At 30.7% G+C, this 15,765-nt stretch overlaps 1 protein-coding gene across 1 annotated transcript; it reads left to right on the top strand.

Moving 5' to 3' along the window:
• The first annotated feature begins 12,552 nt into the window (after positions 1 to 12,552).
• Positions 12,553 to 14,845, top strand: LOC115985346 (ankyrin repeat-containing protein ITN1). Its single transcript, XM_031108294.1, has 2 exons — positions 12,553 to 12,885; positions 14,187 to 14,845. Exons 1-2 carry the CDS (start codon positions 12,553 to 12,555, stop codon positions 14,793 to 14,795), a joined length of 942 nt encoding a protein of 313 aa, XP_030964154.1. The 3' UTR covers positions 14,796 to 14,845.
• Positions 14,846 to 15,765: the final 920 nt, after the last annotated feature.

Below are 15,765 nucleotides of genomic sequence, written 5' to 3'. Positions count from 1 at the left end.
GCACTGGCTTGTATGTCCGATTATTTCCCAAGTGGAAATCGGCTCGTATTTTGGAAACGATGGATCTATTCCGGTTAGTACCATCCCTTTTACTCTTCACTCTTCACCCTTCACCCTTGTTTTTCGTTGACTTGTTTTAGTATTATGCAAATAATGGATGAATTTAATTATATCAATGTGAATTATGTGATGATATCCCTTAAAAAAAACCTATGAAAAAGGGGGCCCTTGAGGCCCAAACCCATATCCTTCATTTGTAGATCCAGTATAGCCCAAAAGAGAAGAGAAGAGAAGTAATGGGGCCAAAATGGCCCATTAGCATTAATTTTTGAAATATTTAGCAACAGAGCACTGTTTCGGAAATAATTAGGGAAATACCACTTTTTCGGGCCCTATAGCGGCGTTTTCCTACAAAATTTTTTTATAAGTCCCATAACAGGTTCAAGGGGTCCTATAGTGGCGTTTTTAAGCCCTATAGTGACGTTTTTGGGCCCTATAGCGGCGTTTTCCTGCAAAATTTTTTTATAAGTCCCATAACAAGTTCAAGGGGTCCTATAGTGGCGTTTTTAATCCCTATAGTGACGTTTTTGGGTCCTATAGCGGCGTTTTCCTGCAAAATTTTTTTATAAGTCCCCATAACAGGTTCAAGGGACCCTATAGTGGCGTTTTTTTAAGCCCTATAGTGACGTTTTCGGGCCCTATAGCGGCGTTTTCGAAAAAAGTAGTACTTCCCTAATTATTTCCGAAACAGTGCTCTGTTGCTAAATATTTCAAAAATTAATGCTAATGGGCCATTTTGGCCGAAGTAATGGTGCAAGGATCTGAGCATTACAAGAGGCCCATTTGGCAAATGGATTTAATTTTATTAAGGATTTTTTAGGTAACATCATGCAATAACAGTTTTTGTTTATTTAAGAGGGGGAGGGGGGGGGGGTGCTTGTATCATCCAATAACGGGTTGAAATTTGGAATATCATAGATTCTAATTAATAATCCATTTGATTATATGATTAAGTTAAGATTATATGAATAATCCATGTGATTCATAAGCCTAGATACAAAATAATAATTCTAAAAAATTAAGTTAAGATTAATAGTCTTAAATATTATTTGAAATTAAAAAAAGTAAGATTTTACATTGATAACTTGATTTCATTGATAGCATTGGAAATGAAAAATAAGTATGTCAAAATATGAATTTTGACATGGAAAAAACATACAAGAATTAGAAAAATTAAGAGGATTTTTGGAAGAAATTATTTCTATAAGAGACTATTTCTATAGTTGGTTATTGCATGAATCTATTTTTGAAATAGATAATCCTAATTTAATATTTTAGGAATGACCAATTGAACTAAAAAACTCTTGGCATATGATCAGTCATATTTTAAATTCATTAGAATTCTTAGAAAATCATTGTAGCTAAAAGGAATACAAGTGAAATGACGCCATTTTCGTTATTATAGTATACGTATGCTTATGCAAAGTACTGGTTAACTTATATGAAAGCTATAGAAAATATTTTAATAAAATATTTGAAATTAAAAAATTAAATAGATAATAGAATTATAAGGTTTAAAATATAATTTTTCCAAATTATTTAAATAATATATTGTGTAAGTTTAGCTTTTATCAAAACCAAGAATTATTGTAGATTATAATTTATAATAAATGGTGAAGCTCTTCTTTAAAATTTTTGATAGATTTTGATAATTAAATTTAAATTGGAGTCATTTTTTTTTAATTTCTTTAAATTTAAGTGGAGTTTAATTTATAAAAATCTACCTTAATAAATTTAATTTCATAGTGCGGTACATTGAGAAAGCACGCCCTACAAAGGATAATACTTAAGTCAAGTTGCATAGCACAAGCACAATGCCCAATTTTTATTATTAATACAAAAAATTATTAGAAATAATCAAAATAAATTAAAATAAATAATGATTTTTTTAGATATATAGAATTTTTTTTATAATAGAATTTTAATTAGAAAAGCATTTCTAAACCTCTTAAAGCTTTGATTATAGGGTTTCTATAATTTTAATGTGCTGTGTCCACACAGTGAAAGTATATTTTATGACGTGTAACACTTACATCAAACCAAAATCATATTGCACAAGAACAACTTAAATCAATGTTGAAAAAAATAAACTTCTACTCATATATAACATTCTAATAATTTACTATTTTTAGACATGAAAAAGAAAGTAAAAGAAAATGTGAGTAAGCACATATAGAATATAACTAAGATTTATTATAAATTAGCTTGTTTATATCTTAACCTTGTAATTATATTACTTGAAAATTTTTTTGTATAAATACATAAAAAGTTGATTCTCAAAATAATAATAATAATAATAATAATAATAATAATAACAATACTCACTTAGAAAATTATATTAATATGTCCGTTTGATTTGCTTATTCCTAATAGCTTATTTTCATAGTATTTATCAAATGTGTTGTAAAAGGCTAAGGTTGCTTTTAGCACCAGCTTTTTATTGGCTTTTTGCTAAAACTTATTGCTTTTTTCCAATGCAAGTCCCACAAAAAATACAAGCTTATTTTGGCTCAAGTTTAGGATTCCATGTTATATGTATTCTACTACAAAGTTTTGGTCAAAAAGTTAACAACAATCAACTATTTATGGGTCACATTTTATGATTTTTGCTTATTGCGAGTCGAGTGTTCCACTTTACACTTTTGCTATAGTATTTTCAACAAAAAATCAATTAACTTTGTTTTTTTTATTTTATTTTTTTTGAGAACCAGACTCGGAACATCTTGGGCTTTAGTTTTTTTTTTTTTTTTTTAATAAAGTTTTTAGCTTTTAATTAAAATACTTTCAGTATCAACTTTTGTTTTTTTAGGTTTTAGCTTTTAGTTACAAAACTTTCAGCAAAAATCTTTTAACAAAAAACTAGATAAGTTGTTCTTATAAAACAGACACTAAAAACTTCTTTATTTCAAAAAAAGATGAAAGTTAGATTATTTGCAAAAAATTTGAAACAAAAAATAGTTTGTCAATATTTGCCCATATATGTAAATGGGTAACGTCATTGGATTGTATTAATTTTAACTGATTTTAAGAGATGTCTGTCTTATCTATAAATTTATTGAATTAGTTCTGAACCAAAAACAATTCCAATAGTACATGTTAAAATGGGAAACGTCTTGACCAGAAGTTTTATAGTTTTGACTCGTACCTTCTTATATTTCCAAAAAAGAAAATTAGGATTTAAACTTCCTTTCAAACTATTAAATTATACAAAAACGGATAAAAATTAAACAAAAAATGGGTAACACCCCACAAATGTTAATGGGACGCTCCTACTAGTTCCACAACTATAATGTAAGTCCCTTACTTAAAGATTTTAATATTTTTTACAGTATTACTTTTGTTTCCAAATTTCAATATTTAAAGTGTGTCAATCAATTGTTCGAAGAAATCATTTCCCATTAATCCAATTCGTAATTTTCTTGATTCTGTATGTGTTGCCCTTTGAATATTGCTACAAATCTAAGATAAGGGTTAAATTTGTTGTACACAAACTTAAGTCATGATTGTAGTTAATTTTGGGGGTGTATAAAATTGTGTAAAATAATTTGTATGTGATAAACATTACTCTTAGATGAAGCCAAACTGCAATAGTTAATGAAGCTTGAATTATATAATTGTGCATGTGTGTATATATATATTTTTTCTAGGTATTCATATTCAATCGGGTGGTCTCATTAATGATATTCGTTTGAACATTCAAAAACCTGCGAGAAACGAAAGCCGAAGCAATGGTAAAGAAATTATTGAATCAAGTATGTCACTGTACATATTTCCTTTTCTCAAGATTTGGGTTGTAAGAGCATTCATAGTAGTGGTGCTAAAAATACCCACAACATCAAAGATATTATACTTAAAAAAAATTTAACTCTTAGCTACAGTAAATTGCCATTTTTAGCAACTGACTGTAGCTGGAAGTTAAACTCAAATAATGTTGTTTATTTGGTTCACGTGCTACTTCTCTCTCCTCTCTTTTCTCTCTTTTTGCTTCTCCTCTATTTCTAATTTTCTATCACCCACGCCTTCATGCCCAGCCTCTCCCCTTCTCCCTCTCCACTGAAATCAATTTTCTCACTCTATCTTGTCACTCTCTCCTTTCTTGGGTTTGCTTGTGGCAGTTGGGTTGGGTTCCGATCGGATTTATGATGGTTCGATGTGTGCTTCAATGGTCCGATCGGATTTATGGTGGTTTGATATGTGCTTTGGTGGGGTTTCGTGGGTTTGATTAATTTTCGTTTTTCTTTTTCTTTTCCCGGTTGATGGTGGTGATGGTGATGTGGGTTTGGGTTTGTGATTTGGTTGTGATTTTGGTGGTTGGGGGTTGTGGTTCTGGGTGGTGGTGACAGTGGCAATGGTTGTTGTGGCTGTTTTTCTTTTCTCTCTTTTTGCTTCTCTGTTTCTAATTTTCTATCACCCACGTCTTCATGCCCAGCCTCTCCCCTTCTCCCTCTTAACTGAAATCAACTTTCTCACTTTATGTTGTTCCACTCTCCTCTCTCAAGTTGGCTTGTAGTAGTTGGGTTGGGTTTCAATCGGATTTACGGTGGTCCGATCATATTTATGGTGGTTTGATATGTGCTTCAGTGGGGCTTTGTGGTCCAATTGATTTTCGTTTTTGTTTTTCTTTTCCCAGATGATGGTGGTGATGCGGTTGTGGGTTTGTGATTTGGTTGTGATTTTGGTAATTGGGAGTTGTAGTTTTTGGGGGGTGGTGATAGTGGCAGTGGTTGTTGTGGCTGTGGTTGTGGTTGTTTCTATCTCTTGCCCTAATTGCTCAGCAACATGTTCCTCTTATAGCACGAGGAATATTGTTAGGTACATAAAAACAGGTGTCAAGCTCTCATTCCTCCGTTCAAACCCTAATACAACTACTGTACTATACTATGGCTGGAAGAGAGAGAAAATTCACCAATGTCAGTGTAGTGGGATGAAGGGTGGCTTTGTGACACTGTGAAGGACAAGTAATAGACAAGGAAAGGGACATCAGGGAGGTCAGGAGTGATACACGCGTTCTCAGCAGTGGTCCAACATAGCTTCAGTCAATGAGGAGTGTTCTACAGCCGCTGACCATAGGAAGTTGCTATCTCCCTTTTACACTAGTGCTAGGTGTCCATGCCAGGCACGTACTTCACTCTCCCCAAGGGTAATCACGCCATTGGCATGATCCATGGATACCCTCTCTTTGCCAACGTCTCATTTTCTTTCCTCACAGCTTGTCCACATGTAAGGTATGGATTCAGCTAGGTCAGCACTCATGTTTGCCTTGGCTGGTGTACTGTACACTCACCAACACATGCTGTCACTGACAATTCCACTCCTAAACAGAAGTAATAGAGTTGGAACATAAGCTAATGTCCCTAGTAAAACACAAATGATAAACTTTATAAAGAAATAAAGCCACCACATGTCTCGACAAACAGAGAAATAAATAAAAACCTATGAAAAGGGGGGCCCTTAAGGACCAAGCCCATCTCTTCTATCTGTAGATCCAATCTAGGCCAAAATAGAGGAGAAGAGTAGAGATGGTGCAATGCTCTAGGCATTACAAGAGGCCCATTTGAGAGGGAAGGGGAGGGAGGAGGTGTGTTTGATTTTTTTTTTTGGTAAAAGTGTTTCAACTTTGAATCATCAAATAATTGGTTGAAACTGGGAATATCATATCTTTTCATTCTTCATATCTAAATTTACAAATCCCATATCTCCCCCCCCCCCTTATTTATAAAGCGATAGTTACACTAATGGGAAGAGAGATTTGAACTACAGATGCATCTTTTTTAAAAAATATAAAGAGGTGCTTCCAAGAGCCTTATAGCTTAACAAGTTGGCACACTAGGGTTCAAACCCACCATCCCTATTGTAACTATCAAATTAGGAAAATAAATAAATAAATAAAGAGATGCCAATTGAGTTACAAAAATCTTGAATGTTAAACAGCATATCTAATAGGTTGTAACACCCAACATTATTAATATTGCATTAGGGAACACATGTAGTGGTACTATACTGCCATTTTGATCTAATGAAAATGATTTTTATCAATTGAAATATGAATATATTTTAGATTATCCATATGATTCATAAGCCAAAATATAAAATAAAAATTCTAAAAAATCAAGTGGTATTAATAGTCTTAAACATTACTCGAAATTAAAAAAGTAAGATTTTATGTTAATAAATTGTTGATCTCTTCGATAGCATTATAATTGAAAATAAGCATTTCAAAGAATGAATTTTGACATGCTTATGGAAAAAACATGCAAGAATTAGAAAAATTAAGAGGATTTTTTTAAGAAATTATTTCCATAGTCAATAATTGTGTGAATCTATTTTGAAATAGAAATCCTAATTTAATTTTTTAGGAATGATGTTAATTTATTTAAATTAATATGTTATTTTTTTTATTTTTTTATTTTGTTGAGAATTTGAATGTAATGTGAATTTGTATCGTCAATTTTTTCTTGGGGGAATAATTCGATAGTTACAACATGGAGGGAAAATTTGAATCCTAAATGTGTTGAAAACACCAAAAATACTAACTAATTAAGTTAAAAGGCTTTTGGCATGTGAGTCATATTTTAAATTTGTTAGAATTCTTAGAAACTCGTTGCAGTTAAAAAAAGACAAGTGAAATGACTTCATTTTAATTATTATAGTATATGTATGCAAAGTACTGGTTAATCCAAACTTATATGAAAATTAAAGAAAATATTTTAATAAAATATTTAAAATTAAAACATTAAATAGATAATAGAATTATTGGGTTTAAAATATAATTTACCTAAATTATTTAAATAATAAATTGTGTAAATTTTGCTTTTATCAAAACCAATAATTAGTGTAGATTATAATTTATAGTAAATAGTGAAACTTCTTTAAAATTCTTGATAGTTTTAGTAATTGAATTTTAATTGGAATTGTATTTTAAATTTCTTGAAAAATTTAAGTAGAGTTCAATTTATAACAAACTAACTTAATAGTTTTAATATTTATGGTGCAATACATTGAAAAAGCACGTTTTACAATGGATAATACTTAAGTCAAGTTGCATAGCACAAGCACAATACCCAATTTTTATTATTAATACAAACAATTATGATAAATGATCAAAATATTTTAAAATAAATAATTTTTTTAGATATATAGAAATTTTTATAACTGAATTTTAATTTTTTTTAAAAGCATTTTTAAACCTCTTATAACTCCTTTTAGGGGAAAATCTGTTATAACTTTGGTTATAGAGTGTCTATACTTTTAATGTGCTTATAATGTGTCCAAAATAATATTTTTATATTTTATGATGTGTAACACTGACATTAATCCAAAATCATATTGCATAAGCATAATGTGTAAGACCCAACTTAAATCAATGGAAAAAAAAAAAAAAAGTAAGACCCAACTTAAATCAATGTAAAAAAAAAGTACTTATATTCATATATAACATTCTAATAATATATTATTTTTATACATGAAAAAGAAAGTGATAAAAAATGTGAGTCGGCACATACAGAATATAACTATGATTTAATATTAATAACTTGTTTATATCTTAACCACATAATTATATTACTTAAAAAGGTTTTTTTTTGTATAAGTATATTGCTTAAAAAGTTGATTCTTAAAAAAATAAAATAATCACTTAGCAAATTATATAAAGGACAAAATTTAGCTGCAAAATTGGTTGTAGCTACCTTACTCAATATCTTTTTATTAGAGGTGAATTTTGACAAACCCACTATTGGATTACATTTTTTTTTCTTATATTCTTCATGCTTGCAAAATTTCTAGAAAATTAAAGATTAATAGCTATGCCATCAATAGATTGTTTAAATTGCAAGTTTCTATAGTTTAAAATTATGCATAAAATATAATTTTATAGATCATTTAGTAAATAATATCCGATTGGCACAAAATTTGACATGGGTATTAAGAGCGTAAAGAATATACAATCTAATGATTAGATTTTCAAAATATGTAGTAATGTTAATGATATTGAGTAAGGTTAAGGCTACAATCAATTTTGTAACTAAATTTTGTCCTTATATTAATATGTCCGTTTGGGATTTACTAATTTCAGTAGCTTATTTGTATAGTATTTATCCAAAGATATAGTTTTTGGTAACTTTTATATCAAATGTGCTATAAAAGGATGAGGATATGTTGGCACCCGGTTTTTACTAGCTTTTTGCTAAAACTTATTTACTATTTATTGGCTCCAAGTGAGTCCCACAAAAACCCAAGCTTATTTCGTTTCGCATTTAGCGTTCCACGTTACACATATTCTACTGCAAAGTTTTGGCCAAAAAGTCAGGTCCAATTAACTTTTTGTAGGTCTCATTTTATGATTTTTGCTCAAAATACCCCTTTTTTTTTTTTTTGTAGATCCTAGTGTCCCACTCTACTTTTTGCTACAATACTTTTAGCAAAAAATTGATCAGCTTATTTTATTTAGATTTTGGCTTTTATCGTTGGTACTTTTAGCAAAAACCTTTCAGCGAAAAACTAGATAAACAGTTAAAAGTAAATAATTTTGTCACAAAAAATAGGTCCTCCCTATATTTGCCCATATATGCATGGCTACTTTGAATGTAAATGGAGGGAGGGGGGAGCCTTTGGACTAATAATTTTAACCAAATTTAAGAGATGTTTATGTTATTTATAAATTTATTAAGGCAGTTAAAAGTACATGTTAAAATGGATAACATTTTGGCCAAAAGTCTTGTGACTCGTACATTTTTTATATTTCCAAAAAGACATTCCGAATTTAAACTTTCTTTCAAGCTATTGAATTATCAAAAAACAAATAAAAATTAAACATAAAATAGGTAGCACCCTAGAATTGTTAATGGGACGTCCCTACCCACAACTATAACTTTATTTTTTTGAAAAACACCACAACTATAATTTATGTCCCTTACTTGAAGATTTTAATATTTTTTACCGTATTACTTTGGATTCCAAATTTTCAAGATTTAAACCGTGGCAATCAATTGTTTGAAGAAATCATCCCCTAATATAATCTATAGCTGTCTTGATTCTATATATGTTTCCTTTTGAACATTGCAGTTAATAATTTAGGATAAGAGTTTTATTTTATTTTATTTCATTTTTTTTGAGAAGAATAAGAGTTAATTTGTTGTACACAAACTATTTTATAGTTTTACATATATCTCATAAGTTAGAAATCGTGATTTCATGTCACGAATTCAATAACTTTTTGGGATGTGTGTAAAAGTATATAAAACAGTTTTTTCTTTTTTTCTTTTTTTGAGAAGCGTATATAAAATAGTTTGTATGAAATAACACTACTCCAAAGATAAAGCCAAATTGTAATTATTTCTTTTTTCAAAATATCAATTTATCCTTGGACATAGTGAAGCCTTTTTTTAATTATTATTTTAGAAACATATATGGCGAAGCTTGAATTATATAATTTTGTGCTTTTTTTTTTCCTTTAAAGGTATTCATATTCAATCAGCGGGTTCGATCAATAAAACTCATTTGAACATTCAAAAATAAGTAGGAAATCGAAGCAGTGATAAAGAAACTAGTGGATTAGGTATGTCATTGTCCAAAGTTCATTTTCTCAAGATTTGGGTGGTGAAAGAGCAGTCATCTTGTGTCTCTAAATTTTTCTCCAAATTTTATAGAAGAATTTATTTTTCTTGTTTTAGCTAACAATTTTTCAAAACATCCACATCAGAATCCCTATTTTATAAAAATATTACTTATTTAATTTTTTTTTATTCAACCCACTTTTCAAAATATCATACCACAGTTTTAAAAACAAGACCAGACCGAACTAAACTGGCAAGTTCAACTGAGAATCGAACTATAATTCGGTCCAATCAAAACTTCCAAAACTAGTAAAAAACCAGGAATTGGTACTTTTTTTTTGGTTCTTTGACCATTCTAGTTTTTAAAACTATGCAAAGCACCTTTTTTTCTTTTTCTTTTTTCTTTTTCTTTTTCAATTATAAGACACAAAAAATAATATATAAGAGTTTGGGAATAAACAATGCTTTCCTGAATATAGAGAAGTATTGCATTTGTACCGGTTCATGTAAAATAGCATAAAGTTCTCAATGAAGTCCAAAAATCACCCACATCATATCATGAACCGATTATGCAAAATATGATTTTGCAAAATTTGCTTGGGCAAATATACAAACAACTGTAGCTTATACAACACACACACACACACACACACACACATACATTTTGGGCCTTTCCAAGGGTGAAGAGAAACAAAGTGGATGGTGGCTGTTGTGTGTGAACAAAGAGAAAAAAAATTTTAAAAAATCAAGAAAAATGATATTTCAATGAAATAAAGTATAGAATAAAATATCAAAGTGCTTTAGAAATAGTTAGCCTAAACAGTTAAAAATGGTTTTTATTCTAAAATAAATAGTAATTTTTGCATAAGTTGATGTAAATGCTAACAAAATGTTTATTTTGGTGATGTGTTGGGAAGACATTGTGAGTTTTTTTTTTTTTTTTTTTTTTTTTTTTTTTTTGTGTGGGGTGGGGGGTGGTGGGGGTGTGGGGGTGGGGGGGGGTTCATTCTCTAAATTGGTCTCTTATCCTATTTTAGGGAGACCAATGTGAATGCTAACATTGACAATCAAATTTTGTGATTTTTTTTCAATAATTACCACTCCATGATTCCCTTTCATCATAGAAAACTATAATGAAAGCATTCATAACAATGTGAAATTATAAGATGGAAAATAATGAAATTTAAATTTTAGTATTTAATTTGAAATTAGGATCAAAATTTAGGATTTTACATATATAATGCTTATCTTGTCTATTCTTTTTATGAGAATAATTTTCAAATTTACAATTTAGCAAGGTTTTTACATTGCAGGGCTATCTTCGTTGAGCCGACTAGTTTCAAATCTCCAAACTCTCTTGGGTATTGTACTCTAGAACTCAATTTATTATAATTCCTTAGGTACAATAATTAAATTACATAAGTAAATTCAAACATATAATTGTATTGAGTTATATTGTTTTTGAAATAATAACACTATTTATGTTTTATTTGTTAATTACTATGTGCTTAAATTTAATTAGAAACCCTAATGTACTAAACTTAAAAAACTGTATCTAAGTTTTGCACATTAATTTAATTTTTCTATGTGTTTGAAGATTCAAAATTCAAAGACTAACATCAACTAAGAATAATATGTGTAAGGACTTAATTTGTAACGATCCTTAACCGGTTTTGGGTTCGTACGTTAAAAATGCCCAAACAATAAAATTTATAGAGCGTGGGTGTTCAAGAACTAGATTAACTTCTCTAAAAATAAAAAGATTCAATCTCACGTTTATAGATGGATTAGAGCCGATATAACGATCTATTTTTCTTTGGATCAAATACAGTTTTGTGGTTTCAAGCGTTTTTCTCCTAAGTGTTCTCTTTTTTTTTCTTTTCTATCTTCCGATCCCCATTTGGCACGCTTTTCTTTCATGTTATATACCGCCTTCTTCATTCCATCTTCACCACACACGTGTAGGTTGAGTTCAGGGGATCTCTTTCTGTCTCATCCAACACCTTCTGAAACCTCCTTCTAACAGCTGTAAGGCTGCTTCATCACTGTTCAGGCATCACTTCCACATTAATGCGGCCAGAGAGTTGGTTGAGAGGCAATTAATGCGGAGGTAGCTGTTGCCATAGATATTTGTTCGCCTTCTCTCTCTCTTACCTTTGGTCCCTTATCCCACCTTTAGTGGTAACGTAACTCCGAAGTATGTTTGTAACCAGATGGCGTCCTAATCGTCCTCAGACTCATATCGCCGAGAAGGATTTTGTCCTTGGACGAATACTAAACTCACATTTCGTGATATTCACTCTTCCTTTCGTTTGGTTACCCCAACAACCTGATATGGGCCTCCTCGGACAGATTTGCGTCCTCGGATGGGCCACAAGCCCAATTAACTTGCCTTTAATAATTTCAATGACTATTCGGCCCCCACAATATGACTAATTTTTAATTGTTTCTAGTTTAATTATTTTTTTATTAAAAAATTGTTTCATAATGGGAACAAACATATTTACTTAAATAACAATCTTTAAATTGTTATTTTTTTTTTCAAAGTTACATTCCCGTCATAATCGAAACTTAAAATTTGTTTCTAACTTTCATATTCCTCCCATTTTAATACTCTTAACTTATAGGGTAATTTTGTTTCTTATTATAAGCACACGTGCTTACTCACTTCTTAACACTATTAAACTAAGTCCATGGGATCGGAAATTGTTTTCTTTTTGCTAAGTAAACGAAGGAAACAAGTAAATGAGACTTGTAGATATTAATCTCAAGCGCACCTTAAATGGAGTACTCTAATCTTTAAGGTCGCTTAGATAATTTCAATGTTTTGATTATTCACCAAGGTATCAAGCATCTATATGAAATGAAGTTGACCCACTTCCAATCCAATGAACTACTGGGTCGCATGAGGGAACAGTTATCAATTTCAAATATTCAACAAATGCGGACTGGTCGCGTTCGAGATGCCATCGTCCGTGCAACCAAGGAAGGGATTTTTGAGTTTGTATTTGAAATGGTGAAAGCGGATCCCATATTTGTGTTCAGCCATGATGCAGAATCAAGCAACATTTTTTCGGCTGCTGTCCAATATCGTCGAGCCAAAATCTTTGGCCTTATCTATGGTTTTAATATGAAAAGCGCTTTGGCGGGTGCTTCAGATTCCTCCTACGGCAATACCTTATTACATATGGCAGGGATGTCAGCACCTTCTACATCACTTGATCACATCGCAGGTGCAGCTTTACAGATGCAAAGAGAACTACAATGGTTTAAGGTTATCTCTCTCGCTTTCAATTTCTTGGTCTTTATCTATTGGCTATATGTTACACTTAAACTATTAATTATTAAAGTCTTTAATCAAGCGGTAACAGTAGGCTACAAAATGTTACTGTGGCCCTTTTGAATAGTTTTTGGTGTTTGGTTGTACTACTTTCGCTGGTACAGAAATTTACAAAAAATTTCTATATTTTTATGTGAATATTAGATTATAAGTTTTAATTCATTACTTTAAAATACTAATACAGAAAACTAAAATCAACGTAAAAAAACACAATCAAAATAACAACAATCAAAATAAGAGTCCAACAACAAAGAAATGCTAAAATAATTAATAAAAACTATCAAATAAACTTATACATCCACATACAAAATTACAAACACTTCAAACCTGTAAAAGGACACTTGAGTTGTTTTTGAGCAGTAACTTTTAAAGTTTTGGGGGGCGATTCTTTAAGTTTTCAGGAATAGCGTGATCATTTTGAAGATTTCATAAGGCATTTTTGTCATTCAATGGTTTTTAAGGGTGTTTTTTTTGGTGATTGAAGGGGAAATTAAGTGATTTAGAGGTTTTTGAAAGTATTTTTTGGTCATTTGGAGGCTTCAAGAATATTTTGGTCACTTTGTAAGTTACTTTCATTATTTTGGATGTTTTTATTATTATTATTATTATTTGGTTAATTATTTTGAAAATCTTAGAGGTATGTTTGTCATTTTATAAGTTTACTAGGTCTTATTCTAGAGGATTTCAACAGATATATTTTTTCTCATCATGTTAGTGGTTTTACTGGTATTTTGGTTGTTTTGAAAGTTTCAGGGACATTTTGAAGGTTTTGACTCTTTTGAGAGGGTAATTTAATATTTTTGGAAATTTTAGAGGAATTCTGTCATTTTGAAGATTTTAAGGGGATATTTGGATCATTTCACTTGAGAGTTGAGATTGACAAATGTATTACACTCATTTAATAGGCCCAAAGTGAGAAGTAAAACTGGTCACTAAACCATTAGGGCAAGTGTAAAACATTTGTTAGTCTCAACTCTTATGTGAACAACCCCTCCGTTAGTGAGATGACGATAGGGACCAAAATAGAACGGTTTTTTATTTTGGGGACTAAAAGCGGTAAAAAAAAAAAGTATGGATCAAAGTAGAAATGAGGTGAAAATGTAGGAATGAAAATAGTATTTCCGCCTAATATATAAATGAGGTAAATAATTTATGTCTTTTCTAATGTTGTGATATATTTGTGTGTATATATATATATATATATTTGTTTCTAAGATTTTGTTTGACAAATGTAGGAGGTGGAAAGCATTGTCCCTCCTAGGGTTCATGGACATTTAAACAAGCAGGGTTTGACTCCCCGACAATTGTTTACAAAGAACCATGAGGACATGATGAGCAAGGGAGAGAAATGGATGAAGGACACAGCATCTTCTTGTACCATGGTGGGTGCTCTCATTGTTACCATTATGTTTGTTGCAGTATTTACCGTTCCAGGTGGTAACGACCAAAATAATGGCTTCCCAATTTTCTTAAATAAAAAATTATTTCTAGTCTTTATAGTATCCGATGCTCTCTCACTATTTTCTTCCTCAACTTCAGTCTTGATGTTTTTGGGAATCCTCACATCTCGTTATGCAGAAGAAGATTTCCTTGAGTCCTTGCCTAGAAAGATGATAATAGGACTTTCCACCCTTTTCTTCTCTATTGTAGCCATGATGACAACCTTTTCTGCTGCACTTTTACTTATGCTACATGAACAATCATGGATTTTCAAACCTGTCATTTGCTTGGCTAGTATTCCTATCACCCTCTTTGTATTAATGCAGTTCCCCCTTCTTGTTGCCATGGCCAATTCAACTTACAGACCTAGCATCTTCGATAGGAAAATGAAGCGTTGGTTTTAACATATTCATTAATTGTACTATGTGATGTACTCGTATCCTGTTATTAATTGGCATATACTAGCCAAACATGAAGATTTTTCTTTCTTTATTCTCTTTTTCTTGGAAGGTAACTACTGAATGTTCAGCTCCAATTGTATACTTTGTGATTTTTTGGTCTTGCACATATTATAATTCCATTATATAAACCATACATCTACGGTTCTATTCTTTAATATTTATTCATTTAGTTACTTTGGGGAAGGATAGAATAATGCCTATTATTTGAGTAGATTACCTCCTCAACATTAGGACCTTACTCAGGTTACAAGGTTATCAATGTCCATCATTTAATAACTATTTTATTTATTTATATAAAAGGAATCTTTGATGTCATGTGTTGCTTATGGTCCAAATTGATATGTTACCATTCTCAATTTTAAGAGGTATTTTTTTGATAATTCAATAGTTATAATGGGGAGAGAATTTGAACCTTGGAAGTGCCAACCAATTGAAGTACAAGGCTCTTGGTAGGTCATTTACTAATATAGTGGCTAAAAATTCATTTATTTGTTTGCTTTGGTTCATTTGTGAAAAATTTTAGACCCTCTGTGATTTATTCAACGGAATTATTGAATTTAGTGATAAATCTTACACGATATGAGTTAAACCGCATTGATAAATAGTTAACCACATATATCAATACCAAATCTAAAAGTAGTAAGTATGAAAGCATTATAAGTAAGGCACAAAATTTGATAACGAAGTGGAAAACTAAATAACTTTTTTTATGGAAATACCACTTCAAGGACAAAATCTTGTAGAAAATTCACTACAAGAAAAGTAGTTAAAGTAATCTACTTACAAAATATTTGTATGGCTAGACTCTCTATTACAAACTCTGCAAATTCCCTGCTTGCCTTTTAATCGTAGTGACCCTTAAACCTGTGCAATCTTGCTAAGTGAATCTTCTCCATGAACTCTTTATTTGCAC

Source organism: Quercus lobata, chromosome 4 (assembly GCF_001633185.2).
Source record: "Quercus lobata isolate SW786 chromosome 4, ValleyOak3.0 Primary Assembly, whole genome shotgun sequence".
Lineage (NCBI taxonomy): Eukaryota > Viridiplantae > Streptophyta > Magnoliopsida > Fagales > Fagaceae > Quercus > Quercus lobata.
This window is presented reverse-complemented; position numbering and strand designations above follow the sequence as displayed.

Bases quoted from the DNA above. Each gene is read 5' to 3' on its own strand.
- LOC115985346 (XM_031108294.1), top strand. From the start codon at position 12,553: ATGCGGACTGGTCGCGTTCGAGATGCCATCGTCCGTGCAACCAAGGAA. The intron at 12,886-14,186 runs GTTATCTCTCTC...TGACAAATGTAG, and splicing joins GAGAACTACAATGGTTTAAG to GAGGTGGAAAGCATTGTCCC.